This window comes from Salmo salar, chromosome 10, assembly GCF_965601325.2.
Source record: "Salmo salar chromosome 10, fSalSal1, whole genome shotgun sequence".
In the NCBI taxonomy this organism is placed as follows: Eukaryota; Metazoa; Chordata; class Actinopteri; order Salmoniformes; family Salmonidae; genus Salmo; species Salmo salar.
Window position 1 is genome coordinate 17,621,192 of NC_138300.1, and position 27,522 is coordinate 17,648,713.

The window sequence follows — 27,522 nt, forward strand, 5'->3', positions numbered from 1 at the left end:
TGTCCCCTTGCCCTGCACCGCCTGTCCCCCATGTCCCCTCTGTGCCCTCTGTCCTCCTTACTCAGCTCAGGGCTACAGGCACACCTCGTCTTTGGCTGACGACTGTTAGATCTTTTCCCCTCTATCAATCTCGGACCTACGGACTGTCAGGTTGTGACGAACCTGTAGACCCATAGAATCTCTTGCTGGATTTTATTCACCCGAGTTGGTTTTTACTGCTCGCTCGTCTTTGTTTTTGATTGAACATGTGTCCACTGGGTTGCCCGAAGTCACTTTGTTCTCTGTGTCTTGGACACTCATACAGGTGAGTGCACGGGAATGTGTGTGGGCTCAAGGTGTAAGGCTGTCAGAATTTCATTTTCTGTTATTGCATTGCAAACTTCTTAATGGGTCTGCATAACGATAAGTGTGCTTTGGTGCACTGTAGAACAGTATGTTTTTGGATGTATCTGTGTTTTAGCATATTATGTCAGTGAGATGGTACACTACAAAAGTATGTGGACACCTGCTCGTTGAACATCTCATTCCAAAATCATGGGTATTCATATGGAGTTGGTCCCCCCTTTGCAGCTATAACAGCCTCCACTCTTCTGGGAAGGCTTTCCACTACATGTTGGAACATTGCTGCGTGGACTTTCTTTCATTCAGCCACAAGAGCATTAGTGAGGTTAGGTATTGATGTCAGGCGATTAGCCCTAGCTCGCAGTCGACGTTCCAATTCATCCCAAACGTGTTCGATGGGATCAGGGCTCTGTGCAGGCCAGTCAAGTTCTTCCACACCGATCTCGACAAACATGGGGTCAGGGCTCTGTGCAGGCCAGTCAAGTTCTTCCGAACCGATCTCGACAAACCATTTCTGTATGGACCACACTTTGTGTATAGGGGCATTGTCATGCTGAAACAGGAAAGGGCCTTCCCCAAACTGTTGCCACAAAGTTGGAAGTACAGAATCATCTAGAATGCCATTCTATGCTGCAGTGTTAAGATTTCCCTTCACTGGAACTAAGGGGCCTAGCCCGAACCATGAAAAACAGCCCCAGACCATTATTCCTCATCCACCAAACTTTACAGTTGGCACTATTTATTGGGGCAGGTAGTGTCCTCCTGGCATCCGCCAAACCCAGATTCGTCCGTTGGACTGCCAGATGGTGAAGCGCGATTCATCACTCCAGAGAACCCGTTTCCACTGCTCCAGAGTTCAATGGCAGAGAGCTTTACACTCCAGATTGCATGTCTGTGTGCTCAATTTTATACACCGTAACAAATAGCCGAATCCACTATTTTGAATGGGTGTCCACATACTTTTGGCTAAGTAATGAATAAAACTGCCTATTATTGTCTAGACAAGTTATCACATATTGTGTGTGTACACACATGCCTGTTTCCCTGTGAGTACACTACACGTTCCATCCTGTGTGTGTGTGTGTGTGTGTGTGTGTGTGTGTGTGTGTGTGTGTGTGTGTGTGTGTGTGTGTGTGTGTGTGTGTGTGTGTGTGTGTGTGTGTGTGTGTGTACATGCACCATCTCCTTTAAGACCATATGGTGGTTTGTATGGCTGGCGTTGTGCGCTCCGCCATCTCGTACCCACGTGATTACATAATTTGCTGAGCCCAGCTGAAGACGTTGTGCCCTCCCTTCCCAATGCCCTACTCTCAATGAACCATTCACTGAGCACGGCTGCCTCTGTGTACCAAGATTCGCCATGGCAACCACACTGCTCTGTTTAAAAAATAATGTCCCCCTTCTTTCTGTCTGGACTGTCTGCTGCACTGTCTGCAAGTGATATGGCTATATTTCTCTGGTTTTTCCATTTATCCCCATTCATGGAATGATTGTGTCCCTGCAGATGGAAAATACCCACAGAGCTAATTCAGCTAAACATGGTGCAATATTTGTTGTGCATGTGTTTAGTATGAAATAAACAACAACAAAATGTGTGATGCACTGAAGAGACTTGGGGTTTGTATGAGGTTGTGTCATGATAGAAGTTACTGATTCAGTTTCTGGTTTTATTGATATAATTGTGTCTTACTTGACTACTATTAGTCTATTGATATCTAATTTCACACATTTTATTTTTGATGTGATCAAGGAAATCACTACTGTCATTTGATTTACTCATTAGTTACTCCTGACACTTAAATGTGTGGTGTAAAACAATCACACCAAACATCATGTTAATGCAAAAAGAGATAAGTCAGTCATCCACATTAAAGTGTGAGAAGAACTCTAATGCTGCTAAACTTGTTCTACTGAGGCATTTTCTACTTTCCACATGGAACAGTATATCCATGTATGAACTTGTGTCACTGATGCCTGGTGTCTGATCTTGTCCCCCAGTTCAAAAGGATGCTGAACAGAGAGCTCACCCAGTTGTCAGAAACCAGCCGGTCAGGAAACCAAGTCTCAGAGTATATCGCCAGCACTTTCCTTGGTGAGTGACAACAGCACTCCTGAATGGCTCCTGAACATGCATTAAAATGGCCACGCAAGCTATTTATTTTGACTCTACTGACAAATAGGAATTGATGTAAAGCATTCATCCTGCTCAAATTCTTTTACGCAATACAATATTTATTTGCTTTATAAGGCGTTATACAGCCTTGGTCATAATGCTTTATAAATGTAGTCAAAGATGTTCATGAGTTGTGCATTATTATGAAAAGGGTATTCATAGGAAATTGTCACGGACAGGCCGTATCTATGAAAGGAATCACAGGATCATGTTGTCTGATGCAAAGTTTAAGGGATATTTATTACAAGTACATGGCCAGGCTGAAAATAACAAACACATGGTACGGGTGGCAATAAGAAGGCCTCCCAACAGACACACCTTCACTCATGTTCTCCCAGGCCTTGAACCAGGAGACTTGAAGCCCCACCCCATAGCACTCCACTATATACTATTCCCACTGGTCACAGGTGCAGTTCGTCACCTGTGATGAGGGAAGAGAGAGAGGGAAGAGAGAACAAATGATAGCACGACATAATGACATTTCATCTCACATTCATGCAAATACTTAAGAATAATGTATCAGGGTGAAATTATGAAAGTATGCATATAACTAACTGTACGTTGATGAAATATGGATTCTGGTACTGATCAGTAAAATAAAGGACAAACATTCATACATCCACTCTCATACTCAGCGCCCCCTTCTAGATTTTTATTTTTATTTAACTAGGCAAGTCACTTAAGACCAAACTCTTATTTACAATGACGGCCAAACCCGGACGACGCTGGGCCAATTGTGCACCGCCCTATGGTACACACAATCACGGCTGGATGTGATACAGCCTGGATTCGAACCAGGGACTGTAGTGACGCCACTTGCACTGACTGTTGCGCCACTCTAGATAGAGATAGCAGGCACCCATAAGTATTCAGACCCTTTACTCAGTAATTTGTTGAAGCACCTTTCGCAGCGATTACAGCCTTGAGTCTTCTTGGGTATGATGCTACAAGCTTGTCACAGCTGTATTTTGGGAGTTTGTCCCATTCTTCTATGTAGATGCTCTCAAGCTCTGTCAGGTTGGATGGGGAGCGTCGCTGCACGGATATTTTCAGGTCTCTCCAGAGACGTTAGATCAGGTTCAAGTCCGGGCACTGGCTGGGCCACTCAATGACATTCAGAGACTTGTCCCGAAGCCACTTCTGCGTTGTCTTGGCTGTGTGATTAGGGTCCTGTTGGAAGGTGAACATTCACCCCAGTCTGAGGTCTTGAGTGCTCTGGAGCAGGTTTTCACCAAGGATCTCTCTGTAATTTGCTTTGTTCATCTTTCCCTCGATCCTGACTAGTCTCCCAGTCCCTGCCGCTGATAAATATCCCCACAGCATTATGCTGCCACCACCATGCTTCACTGTAGGGATGGTGCCAGGTTTCCTCCAGACGTGATGCTTGGCATTCAGGCCAAAGGGTTAAATCTTGGTTTCATCAGACCAGATAATCTTGTTTCTCATTGTCTGAGAGTCCTTTTGGTGCTTTTGGCAAACTTTTGGCTGTTATGTGCCTTTTACTGAGGAGTGGCTTCTGTCTGACCACTCTACCATGAAGGCCTGATTGGTGGAGTGCTGCAGAGAAGGTTGTACTTCTGGAAGTTTCACCCATCTCCACAGAGGAACTCTAGAGCTCTGTTAGAGTGACCATCGGTTTCTTTGTTACTTCCCTGACCAAGGCCCTTCTCCCCCGATTGCTCAGTTTGGCCGGGCGGCCATCTCCAGGAAGAGTCTTAGTGGTTCCAAACTTCTTCCATTTAAGAATGTTGGAGGCCACTGTGTTCTTGGGGACCTTCAATGCTGCAGAAATGTTTTGGTACTCTTCCCCAGATCTGTGCCTCGACACAGTCTCAGAGTTCTACAAACAATTCCTTTGACCTCATGGCTTGGTTTTTGCTTTGACATGCACTGTCAGTGAAATAATCTGTCTGTAACAATTGTTGGAAAAATTACTTGTGTCATGCACAAAGTAGATGTCCTAACCGACTTGCCAAAACTATAGGTTGTTAACAAGAAATTTGTGGAGTGGTTGAAAAACGAGTTGATGACTCCAACCTAAGTGTATGTAAACTTCCGACTTCAACTGTATTCTTATTTATAATAAAAGTTGTGCCCTTGCATAGGAGTACACAAATATGCATATTTAGTCATGCATGTCTACTAGCCTATTAGCATGGCATTCCTGGACACATTGTGTGGCATTGCCATGGAGACCATAATATTATTAGACTGCCTTTTGCGTCAGGACGGGTATGATCGTAAATTCCCTCTGGAGTGCCATAGGACGCGTTCGTAAATTCAGAGCTTATTGATCCGAGATTTCTGACCTTACAATGGCAGTCAGGCACCTAAGCTAACTGGCTAGCTTGCTAGCTACTTCTCGACACAAATGAGAAAACACCTCACTCTGACCATTTTACTCGTCCTAGTAGAGCTGGTTAGGCTGTTTTCATATTGTCTAGAGCGTAAGTGGCTGTAACCATGCTGCTGGCAACAATTTAGTTACGTTTTTCTGCTGACGTTTACTGATAGGTCATATTCAATGGGATGTTGCTCGTTCGTAAATCCATCAGTTATTCTGCGCTCTGAAATCGGAGTAGATAGCCAGAGCGAATTTACGAATGCACACTTTAACTAATAATGTGGCAGAACAACTGCCCCCTCTCATTGCAGCCACGGAAGTTCAAAACCGACCGTGGTAGTGCAGCCATTGTTAGCAGAAGCAGAAAAATTGCAATCATTTTGTGTAATAAAAACATTCTAAATAAATACAAATCAAAGACAACTCTAATTCAAGTGAACAGGAGCTTTCACACTAAACGATAACTACAAAAAGAGTGGAGGACGATAACAATAGCTATCATTTGGATCATTTTCTGAGTGATTCCCCCGACGATAAAACATTAACAACCAATCAAAAAGTTGTTCTATAGAAGCATTATTGGTTCCTGGAGCACGAGGCGAGAAGGCAGAACGCACGGTAAACTTGCCTGATATAGGATGAATTGAGAGAATGATGATCCACAACAAACTTGCATATCAGTATGAGAAGGCCATATTTTCAGATAGTGTATTTTTTCTTCTTCTTTTTCACATTTTAAATTGCATTTTATTATACATCTCCCATTTGGCATCTCTTTTTTTTGTTGTTATTTTGTAATTTATTTTATTCATAATTCAAAAATCAACTTACATTGCTACATCGAACATGTCTAACAAAACACAGGTATAAACAAGAAAATTCTCACAACATACAAAAAATATAAATAAAATAATACAAAAAATAAACAATTTTAGTGCAATTGTATTCACTCAGAAAAAATCTTATTATAATGATTCAGGAAGATGTTATTCTTGTTGTTATTCACTAGGGTTAATGTTTTAATAAGATAGATGAATTCAATCAGAAAAAAATTGTAATTTTGGTATAGAATTTTTGAATTTTTGTTTGTGTATGAATAGTGTATGTTAACGCACGATACATCCTGACAAAATACGCACAATGACTGGCCTGCTAATGTGCCTTTCTAGACCTTGTAAACTGTCTAAAAGACTAGGCTAGATTATTATTATTTCCTAATGAAACATGCGTTCAAAACGGTTATTGAAATGACATATTCAATGCAGTTAACAGCCTAGAGTAGAATGATTTACTCACTAGAAAAAAAATCAAATAAAATGTATTATTGTATTGTGTTGATATAGCCTATGTATGATAAGTTTCTTGTCCCCGCAGCCTGGGGAGCACACAGTAGCCTATCCCTGGCTACTTGTCATTTCATCATCTGATAAAAAAAAAAATTGCACTGTGTAAAGTCATTGGGTAAAGGCTATTCACTGTAATATTAGGCCTAATATTTAGCTAATTCATTTAGGCTACACTTTTGTAGTCTGTCTTCATGGGTCCTTTCAGCTACAGGCAGCTATTCTTTAGCTCTTGGAGTCCCAGGAAAAGCTAGACTACATTAGCTTGAATGATTAGTCTGCTAATGTACCTTTCTGGACCTTGTAAACTGTAGAGAATAGATCCATAACTGATCCAAATGGTTGCAAAATCAGGCCTAGGCTGGATGCAGTTATTTCAGCATGAAGCATTCAAAACAGAACGCTTGAGCGGTTATTCAAATTAGCCTACATAGCCGTGGTTTACAGCCCTAGACAATAATTGTGTACTCAATTGATAACAATAAAAAAAAAAGTCCACATTGCACTGTGTTGCAGCCTAGGTAGAAAATGGTATTGTCTAAAAAACGTAGGCCTAATCAATAGTGGAGCTTTGCGTGCCCGGGGACTGCAAAGCGCAGCCTGGATGAACACACTGATCTGCCATTTTATAATCTATCAACCTTTTTTTCTTTCACTTTGACAGGTAAATATGTATAGCCCTAGTATTTAGCTAATGAATGGCCTGTCTAGCTAATATTTAGCTTCTTACTTCGGCTACACAACTCTAGCCTCTTTCTCTTCCAGCCGTTCCCGTGTGCAATTGGCTATATGGAGGCAAGCCTCTCCGCTATTCCTCTTCTCTTGAAATCCCAGGAAAAGCTATAGGCTACAAAAGCTATAAGATATTCAAGATATTTTATACTATGCCTAGTAGCCTTTTTGTGGAGAGAAGCAGGGCTGCTGATTGCTGAATGTAAAATAGGTCTAGGCCAAATTAACTGTTGTGGACATTTTAGGAGTGCGCGTTGGTGTGATCTTTGGCCAGTGACGATAGCATTATTGCACTGATGCGTTGCAAATGATTGCACAGGATATACAGAGAGATGAGCACAGTGAAAAAGATGATTCAAACGAATTGACAACCATTCGAAAAACGGAAATCACATCCAACCGCTTAAGCAACGAGGCAAGCAATAACATGATGTAAAAGATATATAGGCTAAACCGCATTTGTTGTTAAATTGCTACATTTAAATACGAGTTTCTATATTATTTTTTGTTACATTTACATTGAAGGACAATTTGCAGTTGTCACTATGACAATGAACACACACTGAATGGTCTGTGTTACCACATTATTAATATGCCTACAGCCTGCAGTAGGATGCGTTGATCAGTTGATTGACAGGTGTAGGCTACTGCAGAACAATCAATGCTAAATGGCCCACTGTTGTGGATGCTCACCAACGTTTATAGTTCTGTATAATGTTTTGTTATACAGTGCCTACAGAAAGTATTCATACCCCTTGACTTATTCCATGTTTTGTTGTTACAGCCTGAATTCAAAATGGATTAAATGGGTTTCCTTCTCACCCATCTACACACAATGCCTCATAATGACAAAGTGAAAATGTGTTTTTTGAAATGTTTGCAAATTTATTGCAAATAAAATACAGAAATCTAATTTACGTAAGTATTCACACCCCTGAGTCAATACATGTTGGATTCACCTTTGGCAGCGATTACAGCTGTGAGTCTTTCTGGGTAAGTCTCTAAGAGCTTTGCACACCTGGATTGTAAAATATTTGCACATCATTCTTTAAAAAAATTCTTCAAGCTCTGTCAAGTTGGTTGTTGATCATTGCTAGACAGCCATTTCAAGTCTTGCCATAGATTATCAAGCCGATTTAAGTAAAAACTGTAACTAGGCCACTCAGGAACATTCAATGTCGTCTTGGTAAGCAACTCCACACCACAAGAGCTCTATTTTCATGTCGTCTGACCATAGCACCGGTTCCAATCCAAATACCAATGCCATTTATCAAACTCCAGGCGGTGCTATGGTCAGATGACATGAAAATAGAGCTTGTTATATTTGTCACTGTCTGACTACCAGGAATCATTCTTGGTTGAGAGATTACATTTGCTGCAGAGTTATCGGTCGAAGCCGTATTCCTAGTCCTAGTCTAATTGATTTCTCACCTGATTTGTGATGGAAAAACATTAGATTAGCTATAGTTATTAATATTAACAATCATCAACTGTGTCCCCCTATATTGGTTGAAAGAAATCTCTCTCTCTCTGTCTCTCTCTCTCTGTGTCTCTCTCTCTGTGTCTCTCTCTCTCTCTCTCTCTCTCTCTCTCTCTCTCTCTCTCTCTCTGTCTCTCTCTCTGTCTCTGTCTCTCTCTCTCTCTCTGTGTCTCTCTGTGTTTGTAGAAAAGCAGCAAGATGTGGAGATTATGTCTGGGCCTCTTAAAGACAAGGACAAGAAGAAGAGGCCCATGTCCCAGATTGTTGCGGTGAAGAAACCTGCCCTCAGCCCCAGCCTCGCCCCTACCCAGATCCCCCGCTTTGGGGTCACCACCCTCCATGAGGGTCTACTGGCAACGGTGGGTGCCAAGCCCACACACACTTACACAGACGGGCACAAACACACTCCAAGCTCAGTGGGTTAGAGCATGGTGTTGGCAGTTTAATGGTTTGTTTCCCGCATGGAGGACAGACCTTTGGATAAAAACGTCTGCTAAGTGACCGTATTATTATATGTGAAGAAAAACACATTACAGTCTCAAGTTTTATTGTCACATTCACAGGATACATCAGGTGTAAAACAGTACAGTGAATTGCTTAAATATAGTAATAAAGAAACAGTTATATACTGTACAGGTCTTGTATACAGGTCAGTGCAGTGCCAGTAGCGTTATTACAATGTGCAGGGGTACTGAAGCGAATGAGGAAGGAATGTACATGTAAAGTCGCTGGTAGCAGGATAAATACCAATGGTAATAATAATAATGGTAATAAACAATATAGCAGCATCGAATGGTAATCACTATAATTAATCAATACATTTTGGCAGCAGCGTATGTGGCGTGTGCATGGTAATGAGTGAGTGTGCGAGGTGTCAGTTTGGATTGTGTGAGCATGAGTACGTCGGTATGTGTGAATGTGAAGAACGTCAGTGTAGGTGTGTGTAGCTGAGTGGTAGAGACCATTACTTGCTTTCACACTTCAGACATACTACAAATACTCTAGGAATCTCTTCATTCCATCCCTAAAACATTTTAGCGTTTTTAATGACTGGAGGGCTTACAATAGTCGTAAACATGATGGTATAAAAGCTACTGGCCACAGGGCCTTTATTTAGAAAAACAGCAATAAATGATTTGTAATGGGTTCACCCCTCTCATTATGACCATAGGATTGTGGTACATGAAGGCACTGTTTTATGATCTGTCAATACTGTAATGTATGAGTGATATTGCGTAGCTACTGAGTTTGTTTACCCTATGTTACAGTGAAGAATGGATAAGTTACAGTACTTTAATGCTTATTGCTTGACCGTTAATGGTATTTATGTAATTCAGTTATCATCTACTGCCGTCAGTGACGTGTTATAACGCATTATAACTCGTCACATCATCTGCCCTCTGGAGGATTGCAATTGGAAAAAGTCTGACTTTTTTGTGCCATTTTCATGTATTTTGCTATGCATGTTAAAAAAGTTAAATAAATAAAATATTTTTGCCATACCAGACTTTTTCTCACTGAATGTTGTGTTGTCGTTCTAGGAATTTGAAGACATCAACAGATGGGGTCTAGATATTTTCAAGATAGCTGAATACTCGGGGAATCGGCCTTTGACGGTGGTGATGTACTCCATTTTCCAGGTATGAGTCTCCCATTACTTGTAGCATTTTCTAGCATTCTCACCAAGGCGTTTGAATCTCTTAGTGTATTGTTTGAGCCCCGGTCTTGGCTACCCCGAATTCACTGCAATACTTTACCCCTATGTTTCTTACGTATTTGGTTTACTCTTCTGTGAGCCTGGTTTCTGTTGCTCCCCAAACTCAGGAGCGAGAGCTGCTGAAGAACTTCAAGATCCCAGCCGACACCTTCATCACCTTCATGATGACCCTGGAGGACCACTACCACACTGACGTGGCTTACCACAACAACATCCATGCTGCCGACGTGGTACAGTCCACTCACATCCTCCTCTCCACCCCTGCCCTGGAGGTATGGGACGCTCCATTATGAGGAAGATTACAGGATGATGTTCAGTCATATTCTATATTCTAATCCAGTTAGTTGACTTGCCCTGTGCATGGCTTTGGATTTCATCAACTTTATCAATGTATATTGAGGGAGAAGGCATTTGTTCATGGTTTTAATAGTAAAGATAAGGTCAAAAAAAAATTCCCCACGTTAAGTGTTAATACTTAGTAACACTTTTTAAAAATCTTTATTTAACTAGGCACTTAACAGGCACTTAACACTAGTAGTAACACAAAAGTTTGTGTTGATTGTTTTCAGGCTGTCTTCACTGACCTGGAGATCATGGCTGCTCTGTTTAGCAGTGCCATACACGACGTGGATCACCCCGGAGTGTCCAACCAGTTCCTCATCAACACAAGTCAGTTCCATCCCTCACTAGCAATCTCACTGATTAGATATAAAGGATATGTCTTTTGGAGCAAAATGTGTCATGGATCTACTACTGTGAAGACTGTTATAGCATCTGTAAGGCATTACATCACTGAATACAGGAGTGCCTTGGAATTGTTGTTGCTTTACTAACGGTGTGGGTGTTCCTACTGTAGACTCTGAGCTGGCTCTGATGTACAACGACACCTCGGTCCTGGAGAACCACCACCTGGCCGTGGGCTTCAAGCTGCTGCAGGAGGACAACTGTGACATCTTCCAGAACCTCAGCAAGAAACAGGGACAGTCCCTCAGGAAGATGGTCATCGACATGGTGAGACACTGACTGAATGAATTGGAATCAGATATAAATAACATTATATCTACACAACTCCCTGTTATCATAGTTAAACATGATAAGGAATTAGCTAACATCATAATACCATGGCCATTTAGCAAAACCTTTTTCCCGAAGTCACTTAACGGTACATTTAACACACACAAAACATTAGGAACTTACTCGTTCCATGACATTGACTGACCAGGTGAATCAAGGTGAATGCTATGATCCCTTATTGATGTCACCTGTTAAATCCACTTCAATCAGTATAGATGAAGAGGAGGAGACAGGTTAAAGAAGGATGTTTATGCCTTGAGACATGGATTGTGTATGCCAGTCAGAGGGTGAATGGACAAGACAAAATATTTAAGTGCCTTTGAACGGGGCATGGTAGTAGCTGCCAGGTGCACCGGTTTGAGTGCGTCAAGAACGACAATGCTGCTGGGTTTTTCACGCTGAACAGTTTGCCATGTGCCTCAAAAATGACATCTGGCTAACTTGGCACAACTGTGAGAAGCATTGGAGTCAACCGTTCGGAAACACTTTCGACACCTTGTAGAGTCCATGCGCAGACCAGCTGGCTGGTGTGTTTATGGACATATTCAATCAATCCTTATCCCAGTCTGCTGTTCCCACATGCTTCAAGAGGGCCACCATTGTTCCTGTTCCCAAGAAAGCTAAGGTAACTGAGCTAAATGACTACCGCCCCGTAGCACTCACTTCCGTCATCATGAAGTGCTTTGAGAGACTAGTCAAGGACCATATCACCTCCACCCTACCTGACACCCTAGACCTCACTCCAATTTGCTTACTGCCCCAATAGGTCCACAGACGACGCAATCACACTGCACGCTGCCCTAACCCATCTGGACAAGAGGAATACCTATGTAAGAATGCTGTTCATCGACTACAGCTCAGCAGTAACAACATCTCCACCCCGCGGATCCTAAACACTGGGGCCCCACAAGGGTGCGTTCTTAGCCCTCTCCTGTACTCCCTGTTCACCCACGACTGCGTGGCCATGCAGTCGTGGGTGAATCATCAAGTTTGCAGACGACACTACAGTGGTAGGCTTGATTACCAACAACGATGAGACGGCCTACAGGGAGGAGGTGAGGGCCCTCGGAATGTGGTGTCAGGAAAATAACCTCACACTCAATGTCAACAAAACAAAGGAGATGATCGTGGACTTCAGGAAACAGCAGAGGGAGCAGCCCCCTATCCACATCGACGGGACAATAGTGGAGAGGGTGGAAAGTTTTAAGTTCCTCGGCGTACACATCATGGACAAACTGAAATGGTCCACCCACACAGACAAAGTGGCGAAGAAGGGGCAGCAGCGCCTCTTCAACCTCTGGAGGCTGAAGAAATTCGGCTTGTCACCAAAAACACTCACAAACTTTTACAGATGCACAATCGAGAGCATCCTATCGGGCTGTATCACCGCCTGGTACGGCAACCGCTCCGCCCAAAACCGTAAGGCTCTCCAGAGGGTAGTGAGGTCTGCACAACGCATCACCGGGGGAAAACTACCTGCCCTCCAGGACACCTACACCACCCGATGTCACAGGAAGGCCAAAAAGATCATCAAGGACAACAACCACCCGAGCCACTGCCTGTTCACCCCGCTATCATCCAGAAGGCGAGGTCAGTACAGGTGCATCAAAGCGGGGACCGAGAGACTGAAAAACAGCTTCTATCTCAAGGCCATCAGACTGTTAAACATCCATCACTAACATTGAGTGGCTGCGGCCAACATACTGACTCAACTCTAGCCACTTCAATAATGGAAAATTGATGTAATAAATGTATCACTAGCCACTTTAAACAATGCCACTTTATATAATGTTTACATACCCTACATTACTCATCTCATATGTATATACTGTACTCTATACTATCTACTGCATCTTGCCTATGCCGTTCGGCCATCACTCATTCATATATTTTTATGTACATATTCGTATTCATTCCTTTACACTTGTGTGTATAAGGTAGTTGTTGTGAAATTGTTAGGTTAGATTACTTGTTAGATATTACTGCATGGTCGGAACTAGAAGCACAAGCATTTCGCTACACTCGCATTAACATCTGCTAACAATGTGTATGTGACAAATACAATTTGATTTGATGCCCCGACAAATTGAGGCTGTTCTGAGGCCAAAAGAGGCTGCAACTCAATATTAGGAAGGTGTTTCTAATGTTTTGTACACTCAGGATATATTCAGCATGTGGCCCATATGGGAATCAAACCCACAACACAACCCTGGATGTGGGCAGCACCATGCTCTAACCCACTGAGCCATTGTACTTAGTGACTGAAGTAAGTGTGATGAATGGGTATTGTCCTCTGCAGGTGTTGGCCACTGACATGTCCAAGCACATGAATTTCCTGGCTGACCTGAAGACCATGGTGGAGACCAAGAAGGTGACCAGTCTGGGAGTGCTGCTGCTGGACAACTACTCAGACCGCATCCAGGTCAGAGGTCATTCCTAGATTAGTAGATGCCACGGGCAGTGGCGGACTTACCATTAGGCAACTCAGGCAACTGCCCGGGACCTCATATCATTAGGGTTCTTGTGAACTTGGCATCATTTTGTTTAATAATACATAATTTCTCTGTTATCTTAACTTTTGAACACTTGGGTCTATTAGCTATTATGACCCCATTCCTAAAACCTAAGACTCTTTCTATTTCCCTCTACAAAACTCATTAAGCTGGAAGGACACATTAGAAGGGACTGTGAGAAAACCACAATTGAAAACAATGCATATCTTTTTTTTCTACTCACATTATTACCATGATTATATTTTCCCAAACATTATATTAGCATACCTTTCTGATGCATTTCACTCATTTTTTATGCAAATAGAAATGTACACCTTTCCCATACTCAAGTCATTTGACATATATTCTGAAAGTTGGTTGCAGTTTGTATATGTGCTAGAATGGTTAAGAATGGTTAGGCCTCCCGAGTGGCGCAGTGCTAGCGGTGCCACTAGAGATTCTGGGTTCGAGTCCAGGCTCTGTCGCAGCCAGCCGTGACCGGGAGACCCATGGGGAGGCGCACAATTGGCCCAGTGTCGTCCGGGTTAGGGAAGGGTTTGGCCGGCAGGGATGTCCTTGTCCTATCGTGCACTAGTGACTCCTGTGGCAGGCCGGGCGCAGTGCACACTGACATGGTCGCCAAGTTTACGGTGTTTCCTCTGACACATTGGTGCGGCTGGCTTTCGGGTTAAGTGGGCATTGTGTCAAGAAGCAGTGCGGCTTGGTTGGGTTGTGTTTCTGAGGACGCACGGCTCTCGACCTTTGCCTCTACCGAGTCCGTACGGAAGTTGCAGCGATGAGACAAGACTGTAACTACCAATTGGATACCACGAAATTGGGGAGAAAAAGGGGTAAAAAAAAGGCCATAAAATGTAAAAACAATATTTATCGGTTAGTTATTAGTCGATATTCCAACGAAAATATCACATATAGGTATTGGCCCCAGAATTTCCACATCAGTGCATCCCTAAAACGAGATAGAAAGTATGTTGAAATGATAAAGAACCTACTGTTTTAAAAATAACTGCCCTTTTATGGCCTGCAAATCTGTCTGGAAAAAAATCTGTGCGGTCCACTGTTGAATTCTGAAAACCCGATGTGGCTCGAGACAAAATGATTGGACCACCCCTGTTCTACAGTATGTGGTGATACAAAACCTTTACTAGTGAAGGACATTAAGTGTTTTCAGTTAGGCTTTTCATTCTGCTCCGTTCACCTAAATGAGCCGACTCCAAACAGCTCTTCGTTCAGTAGCCATGATTTTGTTGAATAGACATGGGGGTGCCTCAGACTGGCCTCTGCATGGGGCCTCCAAATCACTAAGTCCGTCCCTGACTAGTGCTGAGCAATTTTTGCTTTTTGAAGTCGGTTCGGTTTTGGTTAGATTATTAAAAAATAACCACGTTTTTTTAATTTCGGTTTTAATTTTTTTATTAATTGCACGATGCTTTATGTGGGCTGAATGCTGCAACAACACAGAATAAAACAATTAATAAAAGTCCCATGATGGCAGTGGCTGCCCATTTCTACTTAGCATTTATTAACCATAATTTATTCACGTTACTTTAATAAAATATTTCAGTTGTTGCATATATTACATTTGTTTTATTTGATGAATGTAATATTTCATTCAAAGTCATCAAATAGTCTATATAGAGCTGCTGCCTATGCTGTCTGACAAAATCACAATTTTAGTAGTTCTTCAAAGTAAATAAGGCATACTTTTAAGACTGCTGAATACCAACTATCAATCACTTAGACTTAAAGACTGTAACATTAACCTACAGTTTTGTAGGAATGAGGTTTGTGCGGTAGGTCTAATACATTATCACAGGATATTGGCTATATGCCTGGCCTGCCAATATTGTTATTCTCAGACCATGTTATAAACTCAGCAAAAAAAGAAACGTCCTCTCACTGTCAACTGCGGTTATTTTCAGCAAACTTAACATGTGTAAATATTTGTATGAACATAACAAGATTCAACAACTGAGACATAAACTGAACAAGTTCCACAGACATGTGACTAACAGAAATGGAATGTGTCCCTAAACAAAGGGGGTGTCAAAATCAAAAGTAACAGTCAGTATCTGGTGTGGCCACCAGCTGCATAAAGTACTGCAGTGCATCTCCTCCTCATGGACTGCACCAGATTTGCCAGTTCTTGCTGTGAGATGTTACCCCACTCTTCCACCAAGGCACCTGCAAGTTCCTGGACATTTCTGGGGGGGATGGCCCTAGCCCTCACCCTCCGATCCAACAGGTCCCAGACGTGCTCAATGGGAGATCCGGGCTCCTCACTGGCCATGGCAGAACACTGACATTCCTGTCTTGCAGGAAATCACGCACACAACGAGCAGTATGGCCGGTGGCATTGTCATGCTGGAGGGTCATGTCAGTATGGGCCTGCAGTAAGGGTACCACATGAGGGAGGAGGATGTCTTCCCTGTAACGCACAGCATTGAGATTGCCTGCAATGACAACAAGCTCAGTCCGATGATGCTGTGACACACCGCCCCAGACCATGACGGACCCTCCACCTCCAAATCCATCCCGCTCCAGAGTACAGGCCTCGGTGTAACGCTCATTCCTTCAACGATAAACGCGAATCCGACCATCACCCCTGGTGAGACAAAACCGCCAGTCCTGTCTAGTCCAGCGACGGTGGGTTTGTGCCCATAGTCGACGTTGTTGCCGGTGATGTCTGGTGAGGACCTGCCTTACAACAGACCTACAAGCCCTCAGTCCAGCCTCTCTCAGCCTATTGCGGACAGTCTGAGCACTGATGGAAGGATTGTGTGTTCCTGGTGTAACTCGGGCAGTTGTTGTTGCCATCCTGTACTTGTCCCGCAGGTGTGATGTTCAGATGTACCGATCCTGTGCAGGTGTTGTTACACGTGGTCTGTCACTGCGAGGATGATCAGCTGTCCATCTTGTCTCCCTGTAGCGCTTTCTTAGGCGTCTCACAGTACGGACATTGCAATTTATTGCCCTGGCCACATCTGCAGTCCTCATGCCTCCTTGCAGCATGCCTAAGGCACGTTCACGCAGATGAGCAGAGACCCTGGGCATCTTTCTTTTGGTGTTTTTCAGTCAGTAGAAAGGCCTCATAAGGTTTCATAACTGTGACCTTAATTTCCTACCTCTGTAAGCTGTTAGTGTCTTAACGACCGTTCCACAGGTGCATGTTCATTCATTGTTTGTGGTTCATTGAACAAGCATGTGAAACAGTGTTTAAAACCTTTACAATAAAGATCTGTGAAGTTATTTGGATTTTTACGAATTATCTTTGAAAGAAAGGGTTCTGAAAAAGGGACGTTTCTTTTTTTGCTGAGTTTATTTCAAAACTCGAACTTTGATAACCGGTCGATCACGATTGACTGGTCGATCTTCAAGGCATTCCTAGTCTATCACCAAACACTTCTGTTGAAACGCCAACGATGAAGGCTTGCACTCCTTTTGGGGCAGGTAGCGTGCCAGATGGTGAAGCATAATTCATCACTCCAGAGAACGCGTTTCCACTGCTCCAAAGTCCAATGGCGTCGAGCTTTACACCACTCCAGCCGACGCTTGGCATTGCACATGGTGATCTTAGGCTTATGTGCGGCTGCTCGGCAATGGAAACCCATTTCATGAAGCTCCCGATGAACAGTTATTGTGCTGACGTTGCTTCAAGAGGCAGTTTGGAACACAGTAGTGTGTGTTGCAACCAAGGACAGACGATTTTTACGCGCTGCGAGCTTCAGCCCTTGGCGGTCCCGTTCTGTGAGGTTGTGTTGCCTACCACTTTGCGGCTGAGCCATTGTTGCTCTGAGACGTCTCCACTTCACAATAACAACACTTACAGTTGACCGGTACAGGTCTAACAAAGCCGAAATTTGACTAACTGACTTGTTGGAAAGGTGTCCTCCTATGATGGTGCCACGTTAAAAGTCATTGAGCTCTTCAGTAAGGCCATTCTACGGACAGTGTTTGTCTATGGAGATTGCATGGCTGTGCTCAATTTTATACGCCTGTCAGCAACGGTTGTGGCTGAAATAGACAAATCCACTTATTTGAAGGGGTGTCCACATACTTTTATATATATAGTGTAAGTCAAGACATAGTGTCATGTAAATGTAGGTTTCTACATAAATGCCTGAAATAGAAATGACAAAATATAGAGTACCGGTCAAAAGTTTTATAACACCTACTCATTCAAGGGTTTTTCTTTTTCTTTCTTTTTCCTATTTTCTACATTGTATAATAATAGTGAAGACATCAAAACTATTAAATAACACATATGGAATCATGTAGTAAGCAAAAAAATGTTAAACAAATCAAAATATATTTCAGATTCCTCAAATAGCCACCCTTTGCCTTGATGACAGCTTTGTACACGCTTATCATTCTCTCAACCATCTTCACCTGTAATGCTTTTCCAACAGTCTTGAAGGAGTTCCCACAAATGCTGAACCCTTGTTGGCTGCTTTTTCTTCACTCTGCGGTCCGACTCATCCCAAACCATTTCAATTGGGTTGAGGTCAGGTGATTGTGGATGCCAGGTCATCTGATGCAGCAGTCCATCGCTCTTCTTCTTGGTAAAATAGCCCTTATACAGCCTGAATGTGTGTTGGGTCATTGTTCTTTTGAAAAATAAATGAAACTAAAAAAACAAACAAGTCCCACTAAGCCCAAACCAGATGGGATGGCGTATCGCTGCAGAATGCTGTTGTAGCCATGCTGGTTAAGTGTGCCTTGAATTCTAAATAAATCACAGACAGTGTCACCAGCAAAGCACCCCCACATCATAACACCTCCTCCTCCATGCTTTATGGTTGGAAATACACATGCGGTAATCATCTGGTGACCCTCACCGCGTCTCACAAAGACACGTACTCCAGACCAGAGGACAAATTTCCACCGCTCTAATGTCCATTGCTCATGTTTCTTGGCCCAAGCAAGTCTCTTCCTCTTATTGGTGTCCTTTAGTAGTGGGGTCTTTGCATCAATTTATTTTGGCTGCAATCTGAGGTGCAGTTAAATCTAATGAACTTATCCTCTGCAGCAGAGGTAACTCTGGGTCTTCCATTCCTGTGGCGGTCCTCATGAGAGCCAGTTTCATCATAGCGCTTGATGGTTTTTGAGACTGCAATTGAAGAAACTTTTAAAGTTCTTGAAATGTTCCGTATTGACTGACCTTCATGTCTTAAAGTAATGATGGGTTGTCATTTCTCTTTGCTTATTTGAGTGGTTCTTGCCATAATATGGGCTTGGTCTTTAACAGATAGGGCTATCTTCTGTATTCCCCCTACCTTTTCACAACAACTGATTGGCTCAAACGCATTAAGGAAAGAAATTTGACAAATTAACTTTTAACAAGACACACCTGTTAATTCCATTCCAGGTGACTATCTCATGAAGCTGGTTGAGAGAATGCCAAGAGTGTGCAAAGCTGTCATCAAGGCAAAGTGTGGCTATTTGAAGAATCTCAAATCTAAAACGCTTTTTTTGGTTATTACATGATTCCATATGTGTTATTTCACAGTTTTGATGTCTTCACTATTATTCTACAATGTAGGTGTTCTAAAACTTTTGACCAGTAGTGTAAATGTAATAAAAAAATATTCTGAAAAGATCAAAGCAATAGATTAATGGGGCCCTTTGTGCTTGTCTCAAGGTCCTGCAGAACATGGTTCACTGTGCTGACCTGAGTAACCCCACCAAGCCACTGGACGTCTACCGCCAATGGACAGACCGCATCATGATGGAGTTCTTCACCCAGGGGGACAGGGAGAGGGACAAGGGCATGGAGATCAGCCCTATGTGTGACAAACACAATGCCTCTGTCGAGAAGACCCAGGTACTGTACTGTACAGTGCATAGCATACAAGTAGTGTGCTCGCAGGTGAAGGCGCGCAGGCTCTCTCACTCATGCAAATCTGCAAACCCACCCGCAGATCTTTGGCACTGCTTAACAGACCCAGTTGCTTCCAAGTTATTGTCGTACTGTCTGTTTGAACCCATCAAAAGAGTGTGGGGCCATACTCGTGAACTTATGCTAAAACCATTGGTTTAAATCATTGGTCTTACATTTCTAGCTGCTAGATTTTCTCATAGGCCAACCTGGCAAAATTTGCCACGATGCTGGGGATGGCCAGCTGAGCAGATAATTCGATTCGGAAACCCTCATAAGGAATCAACCTTAAACGGTATAGCCACCATCCAATTGTATTTGTTAAACAGGTCAACTTGGCCACCAGAGGGAGATTGTTAAACCATCCAACTGCTTGGTTAAGTGGAGTGTTCCAATATATTTTGCATGATGCTTCCATGGCTAAGCTATTGATGCTCCACAAAATTTGAAAGGCAGTAAGGCACATTTCTGCATATATGACCAAATTCCAAGTTTTTTCTTACCGTTTCATACACATGTGCTTTTACGGAGATTATACGTTTATATTTTTAGCTACATCGATCGTAAAAATAAATCGAAGATGGAGGTCTTGTCAACTGGTTGTATTTTTTCCCAAACCATTATGACTGATTGGGGGCACAGTTCGCTTAGACAGTTGGCTCAAAGTTCAATGGATACTTAGTGAGAAAGTATTAGGATCAGATCCAACTACGTAGACAATTTTAATTGGCTGATAAGAATTTTGTTACTAGATATTGAATTGTGGAAAATTTTGTCCGCATGGTTTATGAGAAAAGCTAGCAACTAGCCGTTTGAGACCAATGGTTTAAACCAATGGTCTTAGCAAAAGTTCACAAGTATGGGTCTTTGTGCATTTACATCTCTCATATTTACTCCCCCCTGCAGGTGGGATTCATAGACTATATTGTCCACCCTCTGTGGGAGACGTGGGCTGACCTGGTCCACCCTGACGCCCAGGACATTCTGGACACGCTGGAGGACAATCGGGAGTGGTACCAGAGTATGATCCAGCGCAGCCCCTCACCCACCCTCGAGGACAGGGACCTTGACGGGGGGCCAGGGGCCCTGGAGGCCATGGCGGGTGCCTGCTGCACCTCCACAGGGGACAAGTTCCAGTTTGAACTCACTCTGGAGGAGGAGGAGGAGGAGGGCGACGTCGAGTCAGACCTGGAGAGCCCACCCGAGGAGGAGATGTCACAGGGGGGAGAGACCTCTAGGAAGACCCCGGCCCTGTCTCAATCCCCAGAGCCCAGCAGCAGCACCAGACACCGGCCACCCTCCCCTCACCCTGGCCGGGCCCTCAGTCTGACCACCATGTCAGTTAGGAGCCCTGGCCATCTCAGGACGTTGAGCCCCGGGCTGGACGGGGACGACAGAGATGATAGGGACAGAGGACTGGGTCAGGAAGGCAATAGTGTAGCGTACCTACGGCTTGGCACGTAACACCAACCCTAGCCCACCCAGCACCTCATTCAGTCCCTGCCTTGGTTCGTGGGTCCCAGCAGCAATTGGACGTGCAGGGTGGGCTTTTTGACAACAGTCTGTAATGACAACAGTCCCTTTACACTGAAGACACCTTTAACCTGACCGCTTTCCCTCTGTTTAATCTTGTAGAACAAGAAGTATCGTTATATCCTCTTTTTTTTCTCCTTTGTGCCAGATGGGACTTTTTAGTCCTGCTTTCTGTAGTTGATTCTGTAAAGTGTCAGAAACAGACTGCTGTACATGTCTAGCTGATCAAAGGTAGAATTAATTACATGTCTAACCAGTCTCACCAACGTCTCCTGATGGAGCAAGGAATTCTACTGAGAAAATGTCTTCCTCAAAATGGAATATAGATCTATTCAATGGAATATTGTAAGGATTGTGATCAATTTACATGGTCTTAGAACTGTTTCACCATACAATTAGGCGGATTATATTTGTTTGAATTCAGTAAGCATAAACTAGTATATTTTATTTAGTTTCTGAGAGTTCTGTGAATGATAAGTTTAACCAAATCCAGTATGTACCTGAATAGTGAGAGAATTGTGACTTAAACCTCAGGGTATGGAGAGAGAAATGACACAGACTTCTTGGGTACCCCTTAACCTAGACTGCCTGTTTCGAGTTTTGTCGCAGACGACAAACGTTTCTTAGAACTTCAAGAGGTTCAAGTTACGCAAAAATACATAACTGATTGACATGTGCCTGGCGCCCTCTATTGATCTAAATGAAAAGTTTGAGTTTGAGAACTAAAGCAAGTTAAGTATGGAGTATGAAACAAACAGTACCACTGTAATTATATACAGTGGGGTCTGAAATGATTGACACCCTTGATAAAGACTAATTTATAGGAATCTTTATGGGTGTCAATAATTCTGACCCCTACCCTTTAGGGGGAAAAAAATGTCATTTTTTTAGCACACAATATAGCTCAGTATTTTTATTATTTATTTTATACAGTCAGTATTGCTATTCTTTATCAAGGGTGTCAATCATTTCAGACCCCACTGTATACAAGTCAAGCATTTAAACATTTCCTGAAGTATTGTGGTTGATTGGGTTGTTTTAAATCTAGACAAACACCACTTACACGCATATTTGTAAAATTGTATTTGTTTTTATGGGATCATGTTTTACGTTTGTCACATTTTTAAATATGATATGGTTCTGTTTTCTTGTATATATTTGGGATGTCCTCACTATGTCTGTTTGTCTCTGTGCTTTGTAAGCATAGTTATTCGGGTGCCTCCACCATCCAGTAGCACTTTACAATCTCTGTTGTAAATTAAGCCCATTCAGTTCTGAAGTGCTTGAGCCAAACCATGATTCTACTGGACAGCTTACTGAAGGTCGTGTAGATCTGAGAGGAATGGATAGGTGTAATAAATGTGGTAAAAATTCCACCTAACCAATCAGAGTGGTTAAATTGTGGTTAAAATATCAGGTGGTTAAATTGTCATGTACTGTAGCTTAAACCTATGAAATCCTTTCAGATCTCCACAAGTGTCTAAGGGTTAGGGGCTATGGGTTGTTTCTGGACAGGGCCGTAGAGTAGACTAATAAGGGTTTTTGTCCAGTAGGGTGCGATGCTTTGAAAGTTGCAGATAGAAATGTAATGAACAGAGTTATGATTCCCTGTAATACACAACAGAAAATCATGTTTGTATTGACATTTGATAACTTCCCATTTGCCTGAATAAGCCCCTAATGTCTTGTTTAATTTGTTCTTGAGGGAAACAAGTTTATAGGGAAAATTGTGCGACAAGTGTTTGGAATTTGAACCAAAGCATCTGCCAGCCTAAGTCGTTATGAAATGTTTAACACAATGTTCTCTCTGAACTGTTGATTGTATTCATGTTATTTTATCAATTATGTTAGAATTATGCTAATTTTTTACATGGGAAACGTCGCACCTTAATACGTTGGATGTATTGCTTCGACTTAAATGCTACATTCAATTTTGTCAAGTTGATCAATGTTCTGCTCTTCACAGGGATAAAGCTTTTATATACAGTATGCGAATGCCAATTGAACACAGCAAAACACTGAAACATCCATTTTCCACCAATACTGTACAACTTTTAATTAACAAGTATGCTACAGGAAAGGACCAACAGGAATAAAGACGCTGGAGAATATACTTGTACCCCAGATGTACAGTACCAGTCAAAGGTTTGGACACCTTCTCATTCAAGGGTTTTTCTTTATTTTTACATTGTAGAATAATAGCGAAGACATCAAAACTATGAACACATATGGAATCATGTAGTAACTAAACAAATATATTTTAGATTCTTCAAAGTAGCCAAGCTTTGCCTTGATGACAGCTTTGCACACTCTTGGCATTCTCTCAAACAGCTTCATGAGGAATGCTTTTCCAACAGTCTTGGAGTTCCTACATATACAGTTGAAGTCGGAAGTTTACATACAGCTTAGCCAAATACATTTAAACTCAGTTTGTCACAATTCCTGACATTTAATCCTTGTCAAGATTCCCTGTCTTAGGTCAGTTGGGTTCACCACTTTATTTTAAGAATGTGAAATGTCAGAATAATAGTTGAGAGAATTATTTATTTCAGCTTTTATTTCTTTCATCACATTCCCAGCATACTATGCTTGGGGTCATTGTACATTTGGAAAATACCAATTTGCAACCAAGATTTAACTTCCTGACTGATGTCTTGAGATGTTGCTTCAATATATCCACATACTTTTGCTCCTCATGATGCCATCTATTTTGTGAAGTGCACCAGTCCCTCCTGCAGCAAAGCACCAACACAACATGATGCTGCCACCCCCGTGCTTCATGGTTGGAATGGTGTTTTTTGGCTTGCAAGCCTCCCCCTTTTTCCGCCAAACATAACGATGGTCATTATGGCCAAACAGTTCTATTTTTGTTTCATCAGACCCAAGGACATTTCTCCAAAAGTACAACGTTTGTCCCCATGTGCAATTGGAAACCATAGTCTGGCTTTTTATGGTGGGTTTGGAGCAGTGGCTTCTTCCTTGCTGAGCGGCCTTTCAGGTTATGTCCATATAGGACTCGTTTTACTGTGGATATAGAAACTTTTGTACCTGTTTCCTCCAGCATCTTCACAAGGTCCTTTGCTGTTGTTCTGGGATTGATTTGCACTTTTCGCACCAAAGTACGTTCATCTCTAGGAGACGGAACGCGTCTCCTTCCTGAGCGGTATTTTGTTTTACCTTTATTTGACGGCTGCATGGTCCCATGGTGTTTATACTTGCATACTATTGTTTGTACAGATGAACGTGGTATCTTTAGGCGTTTGGAAATTGCTCCCAAGGATGAACCAGACTTGTGGAGGTCTACAATTCTTTTTCTGAGGTCATAGCTGATTTCTTTTGATTTTCCCATGATGTCAAGCAAAGAGGCACTGAGTTTGAAGGTAGGCCTTGAAATACATCCACAGGTACACCTCCAATTGACTCAAATGATGTAAATTAGCCTATCAGAAGCTTCAAAAGCCATGACATCATTTTCTGGAATTTTCCAAGCTGTTTAAAGGCACAGTCAACTTAGTGTATGTAAACTTCTTACCCACTGGAATTGTGATACAGTGAATTATAAGTGAAATAATCTGTCCGTAAACAATTGTTGGAAAAATTACTTGTGTCATGCACAAAGTAGATGTCCTAACCAACTTGACAAAACTATAGTTTGTTAACAAGAAATTTGTGGAGTGGTTGAAAAACGAGTTTTAATGACTCCAACTTAAGTGTATGTAAACTTCCGACTTCAACTGTATATTCGGAGCACTTGTTGGCTGCTTTTCCTTCACTCTGCGGTCCAACTCATCGCAAACCATCTCAAGTTGGGTTGAGGTCTGGTGATTGTGGATGCCAGGTCATCTGATGCAGCACTCCTTGGTCAAATAGCCCTTACACAGCCTGGATGTGTGTTTTGGGTCATTGTCCTGTTGAAAAACAAATGATAGTCCCACTAAGCGCAAACCAGATGGGACGGCGTATTGCTGGAGAATGCTGTGGTAGCCATGCTGGTTAAGTGTGTCTTGAATTCTAAATAAATCACAGACAGTGTCACCAGCAAAGCACCATCACACCTCCTCCATGCTTCACCTTGGGAACCACACATGCGGAGATCATCTGTTCACCTACTCTGTGTCTCATAAAGACATGTCAGTTGGAATCAAAAATCTCAAATTTGGACTCATCAGACCAAAGGACATATTTCCACTGGTCTAATGTCCATTGCTCGTGTTTCTTGGCCCAAGCAAGTCTCGTCTTATTATTGGTGTCCTTTAGTAGTGGTTTCTTTGCAGCAATTCGAACATGAAGGCCTGATTCACGCAGTCTCCTCTGAACAGTTGATGTTGAGATGTGTATGTTACTTGAACTCTGTGATGCATTTATTTGGGCTGCAATCTGAGGTGCAGTTAACTCTAATGGACTTATCCTCTGCAGCAGAGGTTACTCTGGGTTTTCCTTTCCTGTGGCGGTCCTCATGAGAGCTAGTTTCATCATAGCGCTTGATGGTTTTTGCGACTGCACTTGAAGAAACTAACAAAGTTCTTGACATTTTCCGGATTCATGTCTTAAAGTAATGATGGACTGTTGTTTCTCTTTGCTTATTTGAGCTGTTCTTGACATAATATGGACTTGGTCTTTTATCAAATAGGGCTATCTTCTGTATACAGCCCCTACCTCGTGACAACACAACTGATTGGCACAAACGCATTAAGAAGGAAAGAAATTACACAAATTAACATTTAACCTGTTATTTGAAATGTATTCCAGGTTGCTACATGATTCCATATGTGTTAATAGTTCGTCTTCACTATTATTCTACAATGTAGAAAATAGTACAGATAAAGAAACACCCTTGAATGAGTAGGTGTCTAAACTTTTGACTGGTACTGTACATGGATAAGAATCAGTGGAGGCTGCTGTGGAGAGGACGGCTCATAATGCTGGCTGGAACGGAGCGAATGGAATGATGGAAACCATATGGAAACCATGTGTTTGATACCATTCCACTTATTCCGCTCCAGCCATTGTCACGAGCCCGTCCTCCCCAATTAAGGTGCCACCAACCTCCTGTGATAAGAATACCTCCCATTTTAAAGCTATAGGACAGTGAAATTTGAAATGAACAGTACTTCCAAAAAAGTTAAACAGCTCCAGCTTGGTAAACTTGCCTGGGATCTAACACTAAAAAGTATTCCACCTTCATCTTTTCCTGGTAAGGCAGGAGAAGAGTACATTAGTATTTATACATACTGTATTTTGACAGTATTCCATTCACTCAGCTGTTTGGTCATGAATAAGCAAACAGCTGAAATAAGAACCTTAAATTGTGATGGGGAGGAGCTCAACTGTATTGAGGGTAAAACGTACATAAATCAGTGCCATTCAGTGTTAAACGTTGTTGGCTGAGAAGTTAGAATGGTGATAATTTGTTCCCTTTATTGCTTTGCTCTGAAACAGTGACACACGATAGTATGCCATTACTGTTGTACTTTAGTTCTATGTCCATATTTCCATCCTCAATGTTGTTCCAAGTCAGATATTTATTCGTAGTATATTTGTGTCTGTCAAAATGTAAGTACTGTAAAAAGAGATCTTAACGATAGAATCCGTAGTTGTGACATGCATTTTTGGACTAATATATACCCATCAGAACCCCGAATATATAAGCTTGTTTTACTCCAATGTTTGTAAACAATGTAAATGTAAACAAACACTGTATAGCCTCAAACTATAATTTTGATATCATGGAGGGTCAGTCCCTTGCATCCATAGCTCAGTCTATGAATTAGAGTGTGGGTACATTTCTCCAGGCCCATTCCCTTTTATTTTTTTATTTTTTTTATTTAGTTTGTTGTTTTAATTAAGGATTCTAGCTTTCAATACATCTTTTCTGGAGCACTAAAAAAAATCAACGTATACCTTTCAAAATGTATACATCTACCGCTCCAATATTTGTTTAGAGAATTTGCTTCGTTTTGTTTATCATTTTTAAAGCCCAACGTTTCTGGAGTTCAAGTTGTTCAAAGTGAAAATGCCAATAAATATGGAAACCTGTATGCCTATTTAATGTATCATTTTTGTGCATATTCTTAAATCTGTCTGTGCGCAAATAGTTCATTTCCGTTTTATTGAATCGCGGCCTAATCTTTGATTCAAGCATTAATCTACATGTTAATATACTATTAATATACTACATGTCAATTTGAACGCGGGATATTATCGGCAATGCAGCTTTTAAAGGCAGTGTTCCTGCGTGTGCAGAGATCAATCACCGTGAACGCTGCATGTGTCGGCTCAGCGTTAACCGACAACTGCATAGCAGACCATTTTTTTAAATTAAGTCATGTCAGAAATGTTAACTTCGTTGGAGCTGTCAAATCCAAAGCGGTTCTCGCGTTATACCCATCGAAGACG

At 42.1% G+C, this 27,522-nt stretch overlaps 1 protein-coding gene across 6 annotated transcripts in view; it reads left to right on the forward strand.

Moving 5' to 3' along the window:
- The window catches only part of LOC106613633 (3',5'-cyclic-AMP phosphodiesterase 4C), a 166,299-nt gene extending 139,137 nt beyond the window's left edge, over window positions 1-27,162 (forward strand). For all 6 annotated transcript variants that reach the window (XM_045687395.2, XM_045687396.2, XM_045687402.2 and 3 more), the window contains 9 exons: window positions 2,341-2,434; window positions 8,601-8,773; window positions 9,956-10,054; window positions 10,239-10,403; window positions 10,701-10,800; window positions 10,988-11,142; window positions 13,505-13,627; window positions 19,357-19,539; window positions 20,500-27,162. In XM_045687395.2, coding sequence (XP_045543351.1) covers window positions 2,341-2,434; window positions 8,601-8,773; window positions 9,956-10,054; window positions 10,239-10,403; window positions 10,701-10,800; window positions 10,988-11,142; window positions 13,505-13,627; window positions 19,357-19,539; window positions 20,500-21,057 — 1,650 coding nt within the window. In that variant the 3' untranslated portion in view covers window positions 21,058-27,162. The remainder of the gene's footprint in view (window positions 1-2,340; window positions 2,435-8,600; window positions 8,774-9,955; window positions 10,055-10,238; window positions 10,404-10,700; window positions 10,801-10,987; window positions 11,143-13,504; window positions 13,628-19,356; window positions 19,540-20,499) is intronic.
- Window positions 27,163-27,522: the final 360 nt, after the last annotated feature.